Source organism: Arachis hypogaea, chromosome 6, assembly GCF_003086295.3.
Source record: "Arachis hypogaea cultivar Tifrunner chromosome 6, arahy.Tifrunner.gnm2.J5K5, whole genome shotgun sequence".
Taxonomy (NCBI): domain Eukaryota; kingdom Viridiplantae; phylum Streptophyta; class Magnoliopsida; order Fabales; family Fabaceae; genus Arachis; species Arachis hypogaea.
In genome coordinates, this window is record NC_092041.1 from 24,383,269 (window position 1) to 24,405,738 (window position 22,470).

A 22,470-nucleotide genomic window follows, 5' to 3' on the forward strand; every position below is an offset into this window, starting at 1 on the left:
CCTCACTAAACTTTTCACCACCTTCTTTGGTGGGTTGCACAAGAGTGCCCAGCCTCTACTATTGATTTTGATGTTGATCTCCCTATGCTCATCTCTCCTTAGTTAGAAGCCAACTTTAGGGATTATTTGCCTCTTACTCACCTACCCATAAAATTGGTTTTGGTGGAAAAATGAGAGAAACTTGAATTCATTGTAGCTTGATAAGCTAGAGGAAGCCTCCTTGGTCTGCCTCTTCTTTGAACTGATGGCTTTTAGTGGTGTCATTTGGTGGTGATAAGAGGGTTTAAAGAATGATGAAAAGGATAGAGAAAGAAATCAAAGCAAGGATTTGCTTCAACACCAAACTTAGGACCTGATTGTCCCAATCAAGAAAGAAAGAAAGAAAGAAAGAAAGGAAGTAGAGAGGGGAAGAGTGATGGTTTCGGGTGAGAGAAGGAAAGTTTATAGTGTGGAGAAGAGGGGTGAGTGAGTGCATTATATAGAGGAGGGAGGGAAAAGTCTGTAAGGTGTGAATTGACCAAAAATTTAAAGCTTTCACACTTGGGAATGGCAACCAGCGTGGGGAGAGGCGTCAACCCCAATCTGTTCAGCTTTCTTCAGACTGTTGAGTTCCGAAGTGTGAAGTACACTTTGACTCCTTGACTTGATGAGTGATCAATGTCATGTGGGCCCCACCTCTTTCTTGAAAATTCAGTTACAACCCTCATTAGTGATAAAAAATTGCTTCGATTTCCTCTAGTTAAATAGCAATTAATATGTGTCTCTTGGACACCAAACTTAAGTTCATTGTATATAGTAATTGGTCTCATGATTGAATTTTATTGTGTGCATTATAAGTGGAATAAATTTAATTATTTCATACTCTTCCACTTCCATTTTATATGTACATAATTAATTATCCTTTTTATTCACCCCACTAATATACTATATGCATTAGGATATTAATTAATTGGGTTGAACCTTGAATGCACGTATGGATCTCTCTTGGTGGTGGCTACACCAAACTTAGTTTTGGGCTTACTTCTTGAGATTAATGCAGTTGTGTTATGTAAGATCAAAATAAGTGGGTTGGTGGCCACAACAAACTTAGCTCTCTAGCTAGTTTTTCAACCCAATTAACAACATCATGTATTGTAGCAAGCAAGGTTGCACTTCCAGCACACTAGGAACTTTTGGAACTTAAATTAAAGAACTATCAACTAATTAACTAAAAATTGGAACTGGAAAACAAACAATCTATGTGGCTAAACATAAGCTAATCTAAAAACTTGAAATTGAAAGGATATGGATGTTGGGGTGCCTCCCAACTAACGCTTCTTTAACGTCACTAGCTTGATGGTTTTCTCTCTTTAGCTGAGGTTATAGTTCACTCTTTGCTCATCCAATGAATACCCCAAGTAGTGCTTAAGTCTATGACCATTCACAGTGAAAGTCCTTTGTGTTTTGTCATCCATGAGCTCCACATGACCATATGGAGAAGCCTTCATGATTATGAATGGTCCAGACCATCTTGACTTCAACTTTTATCGGAAAAATTTGAGCCTTGAGTTGTACAATAGCACCTTTTGACCTTCTACAATCTCTTTTCTTGCTAGCTTTTGATCATGCCATTTCTTTGTTTTTTCCTTATAAATCTTGGTATTTTCATAAGCTTGAGTTCTGAATTCTTCTAGCTCATTGAGTTGCAGCAATCTTCTTTCTCCAGCAGCTTGATTATCAAAGTTCAACATCTTTAGAGCCCAAAATTCTCTATGTTCAAGCTCCACTGGTAGATGGCAAGCTTTTCCAAATACCAATTGGTATGGATACATGCCAATAGGTGTCTTAAAAGATGTTCTATAAGCCCACAATGCATCATGTAGCTTATTGGACCAATCTTTTCTTGAGTTCCCAACAGTCTTCTCAAGGATCCTCTTGAGTTCTCTATTTGAAATTTCAGCTTGACCATTATTTGTGGATGGTATGGGGTTTCTACTTTGTTTTTAACACCATATTTGAGGAGGAGTGTCTCAAGTTGCTTGTTTCAAAAGTGAGTTTTCCCATCATTTATAAGAGCTCTTGAAACCCCAAACCGGCTAAATATGTTCTTCCTCAAGAAGTTGATCACCACTTTGTTGTCATTTGTTGATGTAGCTATGGCCTCTACCCACTTGGATATGTAACACACCAATTACCCTAAGCTTTACCTCTAGCCGTAAAGAAAAGGTTAATTAGAGGTTACGACAGTCCTAAGGCTTATACATATTTATATATAGAAGGAATTAATATATTCTAGAAGCCTGATGAAGGATTAAGCTCAAAAACAAAATTACAAAAGTGCGAAACGTTCACACGAAGCTAAAGCATAAGATACAAGGTATAGGCATAAGAGAATAAAACACATATAAATACAAGAATATAATAATCATAAAGAACTAGCCACAGCTTGCGGAGTTTAAGCCGACTAGTTACAAATAGAAAGATACAGAGTTTTAGAATCAAAACAGCTTATACACCTATCTCTCAAATAAGCCTCTAAGGCCATAAAGATAAATATACGAAAGGTGAGAGAATAATATGACGAAAGTAAAATAGAAATAAACAGGGAACAGACCATGCTCCGCTCTGTCACCATATCTGCAATCTCACCGAAGTAGATTACGACCTGCATCTAAAAAATAACAACAAAGTATGGAATGAGAACCAGAGGTTCTCAGTATGGTAACAGTGCCCAATGATGTAAGATGTAAGGCCCCGGAATGTTGAAGGCAATCCTAGAACTTCACATCATATACTAATATTCAAGCTTAACGGTATAAATAAATAAAGAACTTAAACCTTAAACCGGGTTATCTAACTTAGGGAAATTCTAACTAATACTACTAACACCGCTGTATCCCACAGCCATCGCCAACCTATCCTCCGTGCGATCCCATCGCCACCGCCTACCTAACCTCCTAAGCACCAGTTAATCACAATTAATGCAAACAAGTAAAACACAGATAATATTCATATACAACAAGTAGTTCAAGAAGCAAATAGGCATGTTATACAATTAGGCAAACTCAAGTAAACAAAGCAAGCAAGCATATAGAAGATGCATATAATGAATGTCTGCCCTATTGGCTGTGATATCACATGTCGGTTATTGTGCCAAACCCGACAGCGAATCCAGTCGACAACTCCCGGATTAGTCTCTCTATTACGCATAAGGAGGAAAATTCCGAGGGAGAGTGCCCTGCCACCTTCTCCTTTCAGAGGGAAATATTTCGAGGGAGCGTGCCCTATCACCTTCCTCTGGTTGTCGCATGATTCCGTGGGTTAATGTCCTACCACCTTGCAATCAGAGAGAAGTCGCATTTTTAGGAGGAATAATTCCGAGGGATAAGTGCCCTACCACCTTCTCCTTTCAGAGGGAAATATTTCGAAGGAGAGTGCCCTACCACCTTCCTCTGGTTGCGAAAAGTATGAGTAAGAAGTCCAGCTTCAACTCTCACATCCGAACGTAGGCGGGATTCTGCCACAACCCCTACGACAGAGAACAATGCATAGTATAATTACATATTCAATCTCAGAGGCCACTCCTCATAACACACTTTCACTCATACTCATTCCATCAACCTTAGCCATTCACCGTTTCTATTCCAAACTCATTAGTTCCTTAGTTTCTCAATTCATCATTAGCAATCACCAAGTTCACCACTCTTCCTTCTCTCACAACCAAACCCAACGTCAATACATCAAAAACCTAAACCTCCGTTTCCTAACTTTTCAATATAATCATCAACTAAAACCCTTAGCCTATTTCCCCTCTTTCCATACTCAAATCTAAGCCTGAAAGCCTTAAAATGGTGTTATAGAAGCTTACAACCTTGTTGGGAAGGTGAAATAGTTAAAAACAAATTTTAAAATTATGAAACAGGGCATGTGCATCCGCACAGGGGTGTGCATGCGCACGCCCTGGAAGATTTTGAAAGTGTGCGTACATACAGAGGTGGCGTACGGACAGGTACTAAAATTTATAAAGTCTGTTCACTCGCACAAGCTATGCGAGTGCCCCCAACAGACGAACCTTCCCGACTTGTGCGTGCGTACAGGGCTATGCGTCCGCACAGGTCGTAATCCTTCATTAATGTGCACGTGCACCAGCCGTGCCAGTGCTCAAAACAGTAAGCCTTCCCTTGCGTGTGCGTACGCACAGGTCTGTGCGTCCGTACAGGTCTAACTTTTCGCAGGGTTGTATGTGCGCACATATCAGAAAGTCCTGAAATTCTGCAACATTGCAGAATTTCAGATTTTTAACACCAACTTTGAATGATCATAACTTCCTCTACAGAATTCCAAATTTCGCAAACTTTACATCAATTTAAAGAGTTTTCAAAGATCTTTAATTCTAGAGAAGTTTCATCAGGTTTTGAAATCGAGGCAAAAGTTATGATCTGACAAAGTTCACCAAAAATCCATTTTTACCAAAGGTCTCAAAACTCCAATTTTTCCAAAACTCACAATTCAAAACCAAACCAAACACAACCCAAACATTACCAAAACAACATAAAATCCCATACCCTTCCTTTTCCAACGCAACCATCCATAATCCCAACATAATAAGCATTGTTTTTACATAGTTTTTAGTATGATTTAGTTAGTTTTTAGTATATTTTTTTTAGTTTTTAAGAAAAAATCATATTTCTAGACTTTATTATGAGTTTGTGTATTTTTCTGTGATTTTAGATATTTTCTGGCTGAAATTGGGAGACCTGAGCAAAAATCTGATTCAGAGGTTGAAAAAGGACTGCTGATGCTGTTGGATTCTGACCTCCCTGCACTCGAAATGGTTTTTTTGGAGCTACAGAAACCTGAATGGCGCGTTCTTAACTTCGTTGGAAAGTAGACATCCAGGGCTTTCCAGCAATATATAATAGTCCATACTTTGCCCGAGTTTAGACGACGCAAACTGGCGTTCAACGCCAGCTTTCTGCCCTATTCTGGTGTTAAACGCCAGAAACAAGTTGCAAGCCAGAGTCAAACGCCAGAAACAAGTTACAAACTGGCGTTTAACTCCAAAGAAGGCCTCTACATGTGAAAGCTTCAATGCTCAGCCCAAGCACACACCAAGTGGGCCCGGAAATGGATTTCTGCATTATTTATTTATTTCTGTAACCCTAGTAACTAGTTTAGTATAAATAGAACTTATTACTATTGTACTAGGGAGCTTTTGGGAACATCTTTGAACCATTGTTCACGTTTTGGGAGGCTGGCCATTCGGCCATGCCTACCCTATTTTCACTTATGTATTTTCAACGGCGGAGTTTCTACACATCATAGATTAAGGTGTGGAGCTCTGCTGTTCCTCAAGTATTAATGTAAAGTACTATTGTTCTTCTTTTCAATTCATGCTTATTCTTATTCTAAGATATTCATTCGCACACAAGAACATGATGAATGTGATGATTATGTGACACTCATTACCATTCTTACTCATGAACGCGTGATTGACAACCACTTCCGTTCTACATGAAAATAAGCTTGAATATATATCTCTTGGGTTTCTAATCAACGATTCACATCGACTCCCCTATGACAATGGGGCATCTGAATCCGAGATTAGAGTCTTCGTGGTATAAGCTAGAATTAATTGGCAGTATTATTGAGATCCGGAAAGTCTAAACCTTGTCTGTGGTATTCCGAGTAGGATCTGGGATGGGATGACTGTGACGAGCTTCAAACTCGTGACTGTAGGGCATGGTGACAAACGCATGATGAGCGGATAATTTATATGCTTTTTGGCATTATTTTTAGGTATTTTTTAGTAGGATCTAGCTACTTTTTGGGATGTTTTTATTAGTTTTTATTCAAAATTCACTTTTCTGGACTTTACTATGAGTTTGTATGTTTTTCTGTGATTTCAGGTATTTTCTGGCTGAAATTGAGGGACCTGAGCACAAATCTGATTCAGAGGCTGACAAAGGACTGTAGATGCTGTTGGATTCTGACCTCCCTGCACTCTAAGTGGATTTTCTAGAGCTATAAAACTCTAAATGGAACGCTCTCAATTGCGTTGGAAAGTAGACATCCAGGGCTTTCCATCAATATATAATAGTCCATACTTTGTTCAATTTTTTATGACGAAAACTGGCGTTCAAACGCCCATTCTCTGCCCAATTCTGAAGTCAAAACGCCAGAACTGGCATAAAAGCTGGAGTTAAACGCCCAAACTAGCACCAAAGCTGGCGTTTAATTCCAAGAGAAGTCTCTACACGTGTAAAGCTCAATGCTCAGCCCAAGCACACACCAAGTAAGCCCGGAAGTGGATTTCTGCATCATTTACCTATTTTTGTAAACCCTAGTAGCTAGTTTTCATTATAAATAGGACCTCTTACTATTGTATTTTCATCTTTTGATCATCTTTTGATCTCTTGATCACGTTTTGAGGGCTGGTCTCACGGCCATGCCTGGACCATTATCACTTATGTATTTTCAACAGTGGAGTTTCTACACACCATAGATTAAGGTGTGGAGCTCTGCTGTTCCACGAGTATTAATGCAAAGTACTATTGTTCTTCTATTCAATTCATGCTTATTCTTGTTCTAAGATAGTCACTCGCAGTTCAACCTGATGAATGTGATGATCCGTGACACTCATCATCATTCTCACCTATGAACGCGTGCCTGACAACCACTTCCGTTCTACATAAGATTGAGCGTGTATCTCTTGGATTCCTGGTCCACGACGCATGGTTGCCTCGCTTGACAACCGAGCCTTCCATTCCGTGAGATCAGAGTCTTCGTGGTATAAGCTAGAATTATTGGCGGCCATTCCTAAGATCTAGAAAGTCTAAACCTTGTCTGTGGTATTCCGAGTAGGATCTAGGAAGGGATGACTGTGACGAGCTTCAAAATCGCGAGTGTTGGGCGTAGTGACAGACGCCAAAGGATAGTAAATCCTATTCCATCATGATCGAGAACCAACAGATGATTAGCCATGTGGGAAACCATAGAGGACCTTTTTCACTGAGAGGACGAGAGGTAGCCATTGACGCCGGTGAAACCCAACATACAGCTTGCCATGGTAAGGAGTATGAAGGATTGGATGAAGGTAGTAGGAAAGCAGAGATTCAAGAGGGATAAAGCATCTTCATACACTTATCTGAAATTCCCACCAATGAATTATATAAGTATCTCTATCTTTACTTTATGTTTTATTTATCTTTTAATTATGAAAACTCTATCACCCATTTGAATCTGCCTGACTGAGATTTACAAGGTGACCATAGCTTGCTTCAAGCCGACAATCTCCATGGGATCGACCCTTACTCACGTAAGGTTTATTACTTGGACGACCCAGTACACTTGCTGGTTAGTTGTGCGAAGTTGTGAAGAAGAGTGATACTACAATTGTGCGTACCAAGTTGTTGGCGCCATTGAGATCACAATTTCGTGCACTAAGTTTTTGGCACCATTGCCGGGGATTGTTCGAGTTTGGACAACTGACGGTTCATCTTGTTGCTCAGATTAGGTAATTTTTATTTTCTTTTCAAAAAAGTTTTCAAAAATCTTTTCTTCTTTTTCGTTTTTTTTCAAAATTATTTTTGAAAAACCCAAAAAAATTCATAAAATCATAAAAACTCAAAAATATTTCATGGTTCTTGTTTGAATCTAAGGCCAAATTTTAAAGTTTGGTGTCAATTGCATGATTTTAATTGTCTTGCAATTTTCGAAACACATACATTGTGTTCTTGATGATCTTCAAGTCATTCTTGATGAATTGCCTTGTTTGATCTTCATGATTTATTGAATTGCACTGCATGATGTTCTACACATGCATTCTTGCATTCATATGGCCCAAACATAAGAAAGCTCTAAGTTTGGTGTCCTCCATGTTTTCTTTCATTAAGAAAACTGAGTTCTTGATGTTTATCTTGATCTTCAAGATTGTTCTTGGTGTTCATCTTGACGCTCATAATGTTCTTGCACATATCTTGTGTTTTGATCCAAGAATCATATGTTTTGACTCATTTTGTTATTTTTCAAAATTGAAAACATATCTTCTTGAACAAAGAATTTAGCAAAATGAAGATCTAAGAACATAAAGCAGAGGAATTACAGAGAAAAAGTTGGGTGTTCAAAATGCCCAGTGAAGAAGGAAAACTGGCGTTTAAACGCCTAAACCATGCAGCAATTGGGCGTTAAACGCCCAAAACATGCAGCTCCTGGGCGTTTAACGCCAGGATGACACAAGGAGAGGAATTTGGTTTTCAAATCAAATCTTTGTCAAATCTTCATATTTTTTCAAAATCAAATCTTTTTCAAATCAAATATTTTCAATCATATCTTTTTCAAAATCATATCTTTTCAAACATATATTTTTCAAAAATCAAATCTTTTTAATTTGTTTTTCAATCATATCTTTTTAATCATATCTTTTTCAAAAAGTTGATTTCAAAATCTTTTCTAACTTCTTATCTTTTCAAAATTGATTTTCAAATCTTTTTCAACTAACTAATTGACTTTTTGCTTGTTTTACTATTTCTTATCTTTTTCAAAACTACAACCAATTTTTCAAAAATTTATTTTAAATTTTATTCTTTTTATTTTCAAAAATTCTTCCCCCTCTCTTATCTTTTTCTATTTAAACACTAACATTCCTCCTCCATTGTCAATTCGAACTCCATCTTTCTTTGTGTGTTTGAAATCTTACCTACCTCCTTCTTCTATTTTCCTTTGACACCTCAAGGAATCTCTATACTGTGACATAGAGGATTCCACATTTTCTTTGTTTTCTTCTCTTTCATATGAGCAGGAACAAAGATAAAGGCATACTTGTTGAAGCTGATCTTGAACCTGAAAGGACTCTAAAGAGGAAGCTAAGAGCAGCTAAAGCACAAAACTCTGAAGAAGACCTCACTGAAATTTTCGAAAAGGAAGCAACAAAAGAAACAATTATGACTGAACCAAACAACAATGCAAGGAAGATGCTTGGTGATTTTACTACACCAACTTCCAACTTCTATGGAAGAAGCATCTCAATTCCTCCATAGGAGCAAATAATTTTGAGCTAAAACCTCAATTACTTTCTCTACTGCAATAGAATTACAAGTTTCATGGACTTCCATCAGAAGATCCTTATCAGTTCTTAACTGAGTTCTTGCAGATCTTGATACTGTTAAGACCAATGGAGTTGATCCTGAAGTCTACAAGCTTATGCTTTTCCCTTTTGCTGTAAGAGACAGAGTTAGAACATGGTTAGACTCACAACCCAGAGATAGCCTAGACTCTTAGGATAAGCTGTTCACGGCTATCTTAGCCAAGTTCTTTCCTCCTCAAAAGCTGAGCAAGCTTAGAGTGGATGTTCAGACCTTCAGACAAAAAGATGGTGAGTCCCTCTATGAAGCTTGGGAAAGATACAAGCAATTGACCAAAAAGTGTCATTCTGACATGCTTTCAGAATGGACCACATTAGATATATTCTATGATGGTCTGTCTGAATTTTTCAAGATGTCACTGGACCACTCTGCAGATGGATCCATTCACCTAAAGAAAACGCCTGTAGAAGCTCAGAAACTTATTGAAATGGTTGCAAATAACCAATTCATGTATACCTCTGAGAGGAATCCTGTGAGTAATGGAACACCTCAGAAGAGAGGAGTTCTTGAAATTGATGCTCTGAATGCCATACTGGCTCAGAAAAAAATATTGACACAACAAATTAATATGATCTCTCAGAGTCTGAATGGATTGCAAAATGCATCCAACAGTACTAAAGAAGCATCTTCTGAAGAAGAAGCTTATGATCCTGAGAACCCTGCAATGGGTGAAGCCTTTGGCAACACCTATAATCCTTCATGGAAAAATCATCCAAATTTTTCATGGAAGGATCAACAGAAGCAACGCTTAAATAATAACAATGGTGGAAGAAACATGTTTAGCAATAGCAAACCTTTCCCATCATCATCTCAGCAACAGACAGAGTATTTTGAGCAGAATTCCTCTAACTTAGCAAACATAGTCTTTGATCTATCTAAGGCCACTCTTAGTTTCATGACTGAAACAAGATCCTCCAATAGAAATTTGGAGGCACAGGTGGGCCAGCTGAGTAAAAGGGTTACTGAAACTCCTCCTAGCACTCTCCCAAGCAATACGGAAGAGAATCCCAAAGGAGAGTGCAAGGCCATTGATGTAATCAAAATGGCCAAACCTGAGAAGGAGGAGGAGGACGTGAATCCCAATGAGGAAGGCCTCAGGGAACGTCTACTAGTCAGTAAGGAATACCCTAATGAGAAACCAAAGGAATCTGAGGCTCATACAGAGACCATAGAGATTCCCTTGGACCTCCTTTTACCATTCATGAGCTCTGATGACTATTCATCTTCTGAAGAGGATGAGGACATTGTTGAAGGGCAAGTTGCCCAATATTTAGGAGCAATCATGAAGCTGAATACCAAGCTATTTGGCAATGAGACTTGGGAGGAAGAACCTCCCTTGCTCACCAATGAACTGAATACATTGGTTCAGCAAAATTTACCTCAAAAGAAACAGGATCCTGGTAAATTCTTAATACCATGTACCACAGGCACCATGACCTTTGAGAAAGCTCTGTGTGACCTGGGGTCAGGGATAAATATGATGCCACTCTTTGTAATGGAGAAATTGGGAATCTATGAGGTTGATGAGCGGATAATTTATACGCTTTTTGGCATTGTTTTTATATAGTTTTTAGTAAGTTTGAGCTACTTTTAGGGATGTTTTCATTAGTTTTTATGTTAAATTCACATTTCTGGACTTTACTATGAGTTTGTGTGTTTTTCTGTGATTTCAGGTAAATTCTGGCTGAAATTGAGGGACTTGAGCAAAACTCTGAAAAAGGCTGACAAAAGGGCTGCTGATGCTGTTGGAATCTGACCTCCATGCACTCGAAATGGATTTTCTGGAGCTACAGAACTCCAATTGGCGAGATCTCAACGGCGTTGGAAAGTAGACATCCAGGGCTTTCCAGAAATATATAATAGTCCATACTTTATTCGAAGAATGACGACGTAACTTGGCGTTAAACGCCAAGTTCATGCTGCTGTCTGGAGTTAAACGCCAGAAAAACGTCATGATCCGGAGTTGAACGCCCAAAACACGTCATAACCTGGAGTTTGACGCCAAGAAATGCCTTAGCTCGTGGAATGATCAAGCTCAGCCCAAGCATACACCAAGTGGGCCCCGGAAGTGGATTTATGCATCAATTACTTACTCATGTAAACCCTAGTAGCTAGTCTAGTATATATAGGACATTTATCTATTGTATTAGACATCTTTGACCACTTTAAGTCTTTGATCATTCGGTCACTTGATCATGGAGAGGGCTGGCCATTCGGCCATGCCTGAACCCTTTGCTTATGTATTTTCAACGGTGGAGTTTCTGCACACCATAGATTAAGGGTGTGGAGCTCTGCTGTACCTCAAGTATTAATGAAATTCTATTATCTTTTATTCAAATCTCTCTTATTCTTATTCCAAGATATTCATTCGTACCCAAGAACATGATGAATGTTATGAGTCAGATTACCCTCATTATCATTCTCACTTATGAACGCGCGTGATTGACAACCACTTCCGTTCTACATGCAACAGAGCTTGAATGCGCATCTCTTAGATTCCCCAACAGAATCTTCGTGGTATAAGCTAGATAGATAGCGGCATTTATGAGGATCCGGAAAGTCTCACCTTGTCTGTGGTATTCCGAGTAGGATCCTGGGAATCCGGAAAGTCTCACCTTGTCTGTGGTATTCCGAGTAGGATTCCGGTAATGAATGACTGTGACGTGCTTCAAACTTGTAACCTGCTGGGCGTTAGTGACAGACGCAAAAGAGGGATTCTATTCCAGTAGGGGAGGGAACCAACCAGTGATTAGCCGTACTGTGACAGAGTGCGTGAGCATTAGTTTTCACTGCGAGGATGGGATGTAGCCATCAGCCATGGGTGATGCCTCCAGACTGGTTAGCTGTGCGAGTGACAGCCGCATAGGATATTTCCCCGAGAGGAAGAAAGTAGCCACAGTTGATGGTGAACCCCTATACAAAGCTTGCCATGGAAAGGAGTAAGAAGGATTGAGTAGAAGCAGTAGGAGAGCAGGCGTCCCTGGGCTCTACAGCATCTCCATCCGCTTATCTGAAATTCCAACCAATGAATCTGCATAAGTATTCTATCCCTTTTTATTATTCCTTTTTATTTATTCATTCCAATAATCACAATTACCCTTTAATCTCCCTAACTGAGATTTGCAAGGTGACCATAGCTTGCTTCATACCAACAATCTCTGTGGATTCGACCCTTACTCACGTAAGGTTTATTACTTGGACGACCCAGTACACTTGCTGGTTAGTTGAACGGAGTTGTGAATTTAACCAAGAGACACAATAGTTTTTGTGTATATGCCAAAGAGCCAATATTGATGATCACAATTTCGTCCACCAGAGGTACAGGCTGCCAAATTCTCATTGGAGATGGCAGATAAATCTATGAAAAAGGCTTATGGACTAGTAGAGGACGTGCTAGTAAAGGTTGAAGGCCTTTACTTCCCTGCTGATTTCATAATCCTAGACATTAGGAGGGATGAGGATGAATCCATCATCCTTGGAAGACCCTTCCTAGCCACAGCAAGAGCTGTGATTGATGTTGACAGAGGAGAGTTGATCCTTCATGTGAATGAAGAATGCCTTATAGTAAAGACTCAAGGTTCTCCATCTGTAACCGTGGAGAGTAAGCATGAAGAGCTTCTCCCAATACAGAGTCAACCAGAGCCCCTACATTCAAACTCTAAGTTTGGTGTTGGGAGGCCACAACCAAACTCTAAGTTTGGTATTGAGAGATCTCAACCATACTCTGATCATCTGTAAGACTCCATGAGAGCTCACTGTCAAGCTATTGACATTAAAGAAGCGCTTATTGGGAGGCAACCCAATTTTATTTTAATCTATATTATTTTGTTTTCTTTTAGATTGATGATCATGTGAAGTCACAAAAATAATTATAAAAATAAAGAAGAAAATCAAAAGCAGCATTGAAAACAGCACACCCTAGAGGAAGGACTTACTGGCGTTTAAACACTAGTAAGGGTAGCAAAATGGGCATTTAAACGCCCAATCTGGCACCTTTCTGGGCGTTTAAACGCCAAAATAGGACACCAGACTGGCATTTAAATGCCAGAACAGGGCAGCAAACTGGCGTTTAAATGCTAGAATTGCACTCTAAGGTGTTGTGAACGCCCAATTGGAGCAGGGATTAAGAATTCCTTGGCCCTTCAGGATCTGTGGACCCCACAGGATCCCCACCAACCTCAACTCACTCTCTCTCCTCTACACACCTTTCTACAACACTCTTCCCCAAATACCCTTCACCAATCACCTCCATATCTCTTCCCCAAATACCCCCTTCCACTCCTTCCTTTTCACACATCATACCCACCTCCCCCACCTCTCACTCTCTCCCTACATCTCTTCCATTCACTTCTTCTTCCCCTTCTTTCCTTCTTTTTTTGCTCGAGGACGAGCAAACCTTTTAAGTTTGGTGTGGTAAAAACATTGCTTTTGTTTTTTCATAACCATTTATGGCACCTAAGGCCGGAGAAACCTCTAGAAAGAGGAAAGGAAAGGCAATTGCTTCCACCTCCGAGTCATGGGAGATGGAGAGATTCATCTCAAGGGTCCATAGCTCAGTAGTAGAGCATTTGACTGCACATCAAGAGAGCCCACTCATGGACCTCAACAAGAGCACGAGAAAATTCCTCATCAAGAAATCCCTGAGATGCCTCAAGGGATACATTTTCCTCCACACAACTATTAGGAGCAACTAAGGATAGGAACACCAAAATCACTAGGGATGGAGCAACAAAGGCAAGGAAGAGACATAGAGGAGCTCAAGAGCACCATCGGACCTTCAAGAGGAAGACGTCACCCTCACTAAGGTGGACTCATTCCTTAATTCCCTTGTCTATTTATTTTTCTGTTTTCGATTTTTATGCTATATGTTCTATCTATGTTTGTGTCTTCACTACATGATCATTAGTGTCTAGTGTATATGTCTTAAAGCTATGAATAACTCCATGAATCCTTTACCTCTCTTAAATGAAAAATGTGCTTAATTACAAAAGAACAAGAAGTACTTGGATTTCAAATTTTATCTTGAAACTAGTTTAATTATTTTGATGTAGTGGCAATACTTTTTGTTCTCTGAATGAATGCTTGAACAGTGCATATTTTTTATCTTATTGTTATGAATGTTAAAGTTGTTAGCTCTTGAAAGAATGATGAACAAAGAGAAATGTTGTTGATGATCTAAAAAATCATGAAATTGGTTCTTGAAGCAAGAAAAAGCAGTGGAAAAAAAGAGAAAAAGAAAAAGCAAGCAGAAAAAGCCAATAGCCCTTTAAACCAAAAGGCAAGGATAAAAAGGATCCAAGGCTTTAAGCATTAATGGATAGGAGTGCCCAAGGAAATAAAATCCAGGCCTAAGCGGCTAAATCAAGCTGTCACTAACCATGTGCTTGTGTCATAAAGGTCCAAGTGAAAAGCTTGAGACTGAGTGGTTAAAGTTGTGATCCAAAGCAAAAGAGTGTGCTTAAGAACTCTGGACACCTCTAACTGGGGACTTTGGCAAAGCTGAGTCATAATTTGAAAAGGTTCACCCAGTTATGTGTCTGTGGCATTTATGTATCCGGTGGTAATACTGGAAAACAAAGTGCTTGGGGTCACGACCAAGACTCATAAAGTAGCTGTGTTCAAGAATCAACGCATTGAACTAGGAGAATCAATAACACTATCTAAAATTTTGAGTTCCTAGAGATGCCAATCATTCTGAATTTCAAAGGAGAAAGTGAGATGCCAAAACTGTTCAGAAGCAAAAAGCTACAAGCCCCGCTCATCTAATTAGGACTAAGTTTCATTGATACTGTGGGATTCATTGTATATTCTCTTCTTTTTATCCTATTTTGTTTTCAGTTGCTTGGGGACAAGCAACAATTTAAGTTTGGTGTTGTGATGAGCGGATAATTTATACGTTTTTTGGCATTATTTTTAGGTAGGTTTTAGTAGGATCTAGCTACTTTTTAGGATGTTTTTATTAGTTTTTATTCAAAATTCACTTTTATGGACTTTAATATGAGTTTGTGTGTTTTTCTGTGATTTCAGGTATTTTTTTGCTGAAATTGAGGGACCTGAGCACAAATCTGATTCAGAGGCTGACAAAGGACTGCAGATGCTGTTGGATTCTGACCTCCCTGCACTCGAAGTGAATTTTCTGGAGCTGCAGAACTCCAAATGGCACGCTCTCAAATGCTTTAGAAATTAGATATCCAGGGCTTTCCATCAATATATAATAGTTCATACTTTTCTCAAGTTTTGATGATGCAAACTGGCGTTCAAACGCCCCTTCTCTGCCCTATTCTGAAGTCAAAACGCCAGAACTGGCATAAAGCTAGAGTTAAACGCCCAAAATGGCACCAAAGTTGGTGTTTAACTCCAAGAGAAGTCTCTACACGTGTAAAGCTCAATGCTCAGTCCAAGCACATACCAAGTGGGCCCAGAAGTAGATTTTTGCATCATTTATCTATTTCTGTAAACCCTAGTAGCTAGTTTTCATTATAAATAGGACCTCTTACTATTGTATTTTCATCTTTTGATCATCTTTTGATCTCTTGATCACGTTTTGGGGGCTGGCCTCATGGCCATGCCTGGACCATTATCACTTATGTATTTTCAACAATGGAGTTTCTACACACCATAGATTAAGGTGTGGAGCTCTGCTGTTTCTCGAGTATTAATGGAAAGTACTATCGTTCTTCTATTCAATTCATGCTTATTCTAATTCTAAGATATTCACTCACACTTCAACCTGATGAATGTGATAATCTGTGACACTCATCATCATTCTCACCTATGAACGCGTGCCTGACAACCACTTCCATTCTACATAAGATTGAGCGTGTATCTCTTGGATTCCTGGTCCACGACGCATGGTTGCCTCGCCTGACAACCGAGCCTTCCATTCCGTGAGATCAGAGTCTTTGTGGTATAAGCTAGAATTATTGGCGGCCATTCCTGAGATCCGGAAAGTCTAAACGTTATCTGTGGTATTCAGAGTAAGATCTGGGAAGGGATGACTGTGACGAGTTTCAAACTCGCAAGTGTTGGGTGTAGTGACAGACGCAAAAAGATAGTAAATCCTATTCCAACATGATCGAGAACCGACAGATGATTAGCCATGCGAGAAATCGTAGAGGACCTTTTTCACTGAGAGGATGGGAGGTAGCCATTGATGCCGGTGAAACCCAACATATAGCTTGCCATGGAAAGGAGTATGAAGGATTGGATGAATGCAGTAGGAAAGCAGAGATTCAAGAGGGATAAAGCATCTTCATACACTTATCTGAAATTTCCACCAATGAATTACATAAGTATCTCTATCTTTACTTTATGTTTTATTTATCTTTTAATTATGAAAACTCTATGACCCATTTGAATCCGCCTGACTGAGATTTACAAGGTGACCATAGCTTGCTTCAAGCCGACAATCTCCGTGGGATCGACCCTTACTCACGTAAGGTTTATTACGTGGACGACCCAGTGCACTTGCTGGTTAGTTGTGCGAAGTTGTGAAGAAGAGTGATATTACAATTGTACGTACCAAGTTGTTGGTGCCATTGAGATCACAATTTTGTGCACCAATGCAAAATGATAGTAAATCCTATTCCTACATGATCAAGAACCAATAGCTAATTAGCCATACAATATCTGTGCATGGTATTTTTCATCCGAGACGAGAAATCCGACAGTTGATTAGTTGTACAGAAACCGTAGAGGACCATTTTCACTGAGAAGACGGGAAGTAGCCATTGACAACAGTGACACCCAACATACAGCTTGCCATAGAAAGGAGTATGAAGGATTGGATGAAGGCAATGGGAAAGCAGAGATTCAGAAGGAACAATGCATCTCCATACGCTTATCTGAAATTCCCACCAATGAATTACATAAGTATCTCTATCTTTATTTTATGTTTATTTATCTTTTAAATTATTAAAACTTCATAACCATTTGAATCCGCCTGACTGAGATTTACAAGATGACCATAGCTTGCTTCAAGCCGACAATCTCCGTGGGATCGACCCTTACTCACGTAAGGTTTATTACTTGGATGACCCAATGCACTTGCTGGTTAGTTGTGCGAAGTTGTGAAAAAGAGTTGAGATTACAATTGTGCGTACCAAGTTGTTGGCGCCATTGAGATCACAATTTCGTGCACCAACTACTCAATACCATCAAATTCCTTACTCATCAACATCCAAAACCATCATAAATAATCTTTAACCAACATTGAACATCAACAACTACTTCAAAATCCTCATCACTTATCTTCAACATATTCAATCATTATCCATATTCATATTACCACACTCAACATACACATTCACCAACATCAACCAACGTTACAATTTATAATTAGCACCTACAACATCATTATTCATCATCAATCCTTAAATACCAACAACCTCATCAACAACACTAATCATCAATACTCATTAACTCCACAATTCCCAATAATCATAATCAACCACAATAATCAATATCAATCATCAATTAACATAAATCCTACTTCAACATATACAATCCCTTAAATCCCCATCAACATGCATACACCACAATATTAATTCAAACAAACACACATCCAATTCAATCTTATCTTATGGTCCACTAGCTTAAGTGTCCATGAACATTACATATTACATAAAGGAAACCAAAACCATACCTTGGCCGATTTCCAACCGCACCAAACACCAAAACGAAGCCCCCAAGCTTGATCCAAAGACTCAACCAACTCCAACAAACACCAAAACTCAATCTAATATCACATATATATACCAACATCAAAACTTAATATACACAAAATAACTAAACACAAGAGTTTAGAGAAATCTTACCTTACCTAACATGATTAGGGGTAAAATCCATCAATTATCCGCTACTAGAGATCACCTAAACAACCAAAACCACAAAATCTACTCAAAAACTAAATCCAATAATGCGCAGAACTTAGGGCACGAAACTGGAGTGTGAAGAGAGAGATCTTACCAGATTTCTTTAGATAGAAAAGAAGAGCTCGTCAAGAGCTTCGTGTGGCCGTAAACGGCTCGTCAATTGGAGGTCTATAGCTCAAGTTACAAGCAAAAGAAGGTGAGGGTGAATAGTGGCATTCTCCTCTTCTCCTCTCATCTCCAATCTGTGGCCCTCTCTCTCAAGTTAGGTCAAAATGAGATGAATGCTCATTAATTGGCCTTATATATGTTGGACCTTGGGCCCGGTCCAATCCGTTAGCATTTTTGGTCCAAACCTTTAAGATTAGTGCCCGGTTTTTAATTCAAAAATTATTTTTGTCCTTTTAAAATAATAAACCAATTTTCCAAAATCTTATTTTTCTAAAAACACAGCACCAGACAGACTTAAACCGGTTCAGCCGGTTTGGCTGCCGATTCGCGCTTTTTCTCGGTTTTTCTAAAAAAATACATTTTCTGACTCAGAAAAATTCATTGAAACCAAATTTCACATTTATATTTTCAAATTAAAACTTCTAAATTTTGAATCTATTCCGGGCACTAAAATTATTTTATTAAAATGGTTTTATGTAAAAACACGGGTTCTTACAGGATACATAGTCCATAGCCACCAATATGTAGTTGTTTGAGTATGAGGGTTGGAATGGTCCCATGAAATCAATCCCCCAAACATCAAACAACTCCAATTCCATGATGAATCTCTGTGGCATTTCATTCTTCTTGGGTAAATTGCCAGTTCTTTGACACTCATTGCACCCTGTTACAAACTTCTTTGCATCCTTGAATATTGTAGGCCAAAAGAATCCACATTGCAACACTTTGGCTGCAGTCCTTTCTCCACTAAAATGTCCTCCATAGACGGATCCATGGCAATGCCAAAGAACCTCTTGTCCTTCCTCATGAGAGATGCATCTTCTTAGAATCCCACCAGCACACCTCTTGAAGAGGTAAGGCTCATCCCAAATGTAGTACTTGGCATCATTGATGAGCTTCCTTTTCAAGTGCTTGTTGATGTTAGAAGGTAGCTCTCTAATGGCCTTGAAGTTGGCTATATCTGCGAACCATGGAGCCTCTTGAATCATCATCAATTGCTCATCCGGGAAGCTTTCATTTACCCCAGGGCTGTGTGCTTCATTCTCCTCATGTGGTATCCTTGATAGGTGGTTAGCCACCTTATTTTCTGCTCTACTTCTATATTTGATTTCAATGTTGAATTCTTGGAGTAGTAGGATCCATCTTATCAATCTAAGCTTGGAATTTTGTTTGGTTAACAAGTACTTGAGAGCTGCATGGTCAGTAAACACAATGACTTTAGACTTAATGAGATATGATCTGAATTTATCAAAAGCAAAAACTATAGCAAGAAGTTCTTTTTCTGTGGTGGTGTAGTTCCTTTGGGCTTCATTAAGAACCTTGCTAGCATAGTAGATGACATGCACTAGCTTGTCTCTCCTTTGTCCTAAAACAGCACCAATAGCAAAATCTGATGCATCACACATCAATTCAAAAGGCAAGTCCCAGTTAGGTGGTGCTATAATAGGTGCAAAGGAGAGCTTACTTTTAAGCTCATCAAAGGCTTGCATACATTCTCTATCAAAGATGAATGGTAAATTAGAGACAATTAAGTTGCTTAGAGGTTTGGCAATCTTTGAAAAGTCTCTAATGAACCTTCTATAGAACCCAACATGTCCCAAGAAACTCCTAATTGCTTTAACATTGCAAGGTGGGGGTAATTTTTCAATTACTTCCACCTTGGCTCTATCTACCTCTATGCCTTTCTTAGAGATTTTGTGGCCAAGGACTACCCCTTCAGTAACCATAAAATGACACTTTTTCCAGTTCAAAACTAGGTTATTCTCTTGGCATCTCTTGAGCACCAAGGCAAGGTGGTGTAAACAATTAGGAAAGGAGTCACCAAACACTGAAAAATCATCCATGAAAACCTCAATATACCTCTCAATCATATTAGAAAAAATGGATAGCATGCACCTTTGGAATGTGGCAGGTGCATTGCACAAACCAAAGGCATACGTCTATATGCAAAAACATCATAAAGGCAAGTGAAAGATGTCTTCTCTTGGTCTTTGAGATCCACTATAATCTGGTTGTAGCCTGAGTATCCATCCAAGAAATAGTAGTACTCATGTTCAGCAAGCCTCTCCAACATTTGATCCATGAATGGTAGAGGAAAATGGTCCTTCCTTGTGGCTTCATTGAGCTTTCTATAGTCTATACACATGCACCATCCAGTCACTATTCTTGTTGGTATCAATTCATTTCTTTTATTTGGCACAACTGTGATTCCCCCTTCTTGGGAACTACTTGAACCGGGCTCACCCAAGGGCTATCTGAGATGGGATAAATCACCCCTGCTTGCCATAACTTCAGCATTTCTTTTTGTACTACTTATTTCATTGTTGGATTCAATCTTCGTTGGGGCTGTATTGAGGGCTTGGCATCCTCCTCAAGAAGAATTTTGTGCATGCACATTGAAGGGCTAATCCCCTTTAAATCTGAAAGTGTCCACCCTATGGCATCCTTGTGTTGACTCAACACATTGATGAGCTTCTCTTCTTGTTCTTCACTCAAGCTTGAGTTGATAATTACTGGATATGTGTCATTGTCACCCAAGTAAGCATACTTTAAGCTTGGAGGCAGGGTCTTTAACTCCAATTTTGGTGCTTCCACTTCCTTTTTGTTTGCCTTGTCTAGCATGATTGAGCCTTCTATGATTTCTTGTGGTAGTTCACCACATGATATTTGTTGATTTTGCTCTATTTCTTCTTCACATTGTTCTTCTTCTAGGACTCTTTGAACCAGCTTTTCCATTGTGTCTACCATCATGCATTCACCAATGGACTCCTTTGGGTAGCTCATTACAGTGAAAATATTGAACACCATCTTTTCTTCACGCAGCCTTAGGACCAACTCTCCTTTTTGTACATCAATTATAGCCCCAGCTGTTGCCAAGAATGGTCTCCCTAGTATGATTGATGTATTAGCCTCTTCTTCCTTGTCAAGCACCACAAAATCAGTTGGGAAGATGAACTCTCCCACCTTAACCAACAAGTCTTCCACTACTCCATGGGAAAACTTGAATGTCCTATCAGCTAGTTGGAGTGCCATCCTTGTTGGTTTGCCTCTTCAATTCTCATTCTCTTCATCATGGCCAAGGACATAAGGTTGATGCTAGCTCCCAAATCACACAATGCCTTCTCAATGCTTATGTCCCCTATGATGTAGGGGATTTGAAAGCTCTCAGGATATTTCATCTTTTGGGGAAGCTTCTTTTGTATAATGGCACGACATTCTTCTGTGAGCACCACAGTTTCCTTTTCTCCCCAGTTTCTTTTCTTTGTCATGAGCTCTTTTAGGAATTTGGCATAGAGTGGCATTTGCTCTAATGCTTCAGAAAACGGGATATTGATTTGAATCCTCTTAAATATCTCCAAGAACCTAGAAAACTGGCTGTCCTTCCCATCTTTTCTCAGCCTTTATGGGTAGGGTGCTTTTGGTACATAGGGCTTCAAGACTTGTTTTGGTGGGACTGGAGCAGGTGTCTCTTCTTCCTTTTTGGTTTCTGAGTCATTTGTAGATTCTTTTTCTTGTAAGTTGTGGCTTGAGGATGTCTCATTCACCACATTCCCACTTCTTAGTGTGATCGCCTTGCATTCCCCTCTTGGATTAGTCATGGTATCACTTGGGAATGTATTTGTAGGCATTGGTATATGCTTAGATAGGTACCCTAATTGTGATTTCAGTTTTGAGATTGTTGTCCCTTGGTTCTTTATGTTGTATCTGGCCTCCTCTTGGATTGAATCTATCTTTTTTTTAGCTTGCAATTGTCTATCTGTAATGGTGGCAATGTCTCCTGCTAACCGTGCCATCATGGCTTCTAATTTTACAAATTTGCCACTGTCATCACATGGTTGTGGGATTGGGGATGATACATTTTGAGAATGGTTGCTGTGTGGTTGTTGGTTGGAGTGATAGGGGGCATTATGTGAGTTGTGGTAGGGTCTATAATTGTTGGATTGATGGTTGGGGTTGTTGTACTTATTAGAATGGTATGGTTTGTGATCTTGGGTATGGTTTTGTTGGTTTTCCCACCCAAAATTTGGGTAGTTCTTTCAACCTGGGTTGTATGTTTTAGCATTGGGGTCATATGGTTGTCTAGATGAATTGTTCACATAGTTGGCTTGCTCCCATTCACATTCAACTTCTGGTTATCTCCTTCTTGTATAGGTGCTTGAGTGTTGATTGCTGAGACTTGATTCTTCTCCATTTGCTTGGTTAGAGCTGCTAATTGGGTTGTGGTCACCTTGTTTTAAGCCAGCAGAGTATCCATGTGGTTTAGCTCCATCACTCTCCTTCTTCGATTCCTATCGAAGTCATAGAAA

General features: G+C 39.3%; 1 protein-coding gene and 1 non-coding gene across 2 annotated transcripts; both read right to left on the reverse strand.

Annotated features, from left to right (window-relative positions):
* Nucleotides 1-9,312: 9,312 nt before the first annotated feature.
* Nucleotides 9,313-9,416, reverse strand: LOC112700426 (small nucleolar RNA R71). Its single transcript, XR_003153335.1, has one exon. It is a non-coding gene; the product is annotated as a small nucleolar RNA R71 (small nucleolar RNA).
* A 9,208-nt stretch (nucleotides 9,417-18,624) lies between these two features.
* On the reverse strand, nucleotides 18,625-21,196 carry LOC140173644 (uncharacterized). Its single transcript, XM_072198143.1, has 3 exons — nucleotides 20,620-21,196; nucleotides 20,060-20,299; nucleotides 18,625-19,355 (listed from the first exon to the last, which is right to left on the reverse strand). The coding sequence occupies exons 1-3, from the start codon at nucleotides 21,194-21,196 to the stop codon at nucleotides 18,625-18,627; spliced, it is 1,548 nt and encodes a 515-aa protein (XP_072054244.1).
* Between the last annotated feature and the right edge of the window lie 1,274 nt (nucleotides 21,197-22,470).

Excerpts from the sequence above, each read along its gene's own strand:
- LOC140173644 (XM_072198143.1), bottom strand. The coding sequence starts at position 21,196 with ATGGCACTCCAACTAGCTGATAGGACATTCAAGTTTTCCCATGGAGTA. Across the intron at positions 20,300-20,619 it reads GAAGCTCATCAATGTGTTGA|ACTATAGAAAGCTCAATGAA; the intron begins GTCAACACAAGG and ends GCATGTGTATAG. Across the intron at positions 19,356-20,059 it reads GCACCTGCCACATTCCAAAG|CTCTCAAGTACTTGTTAACC; the intron begins GTGCATGCTATC and ends CTGACCATGCAG.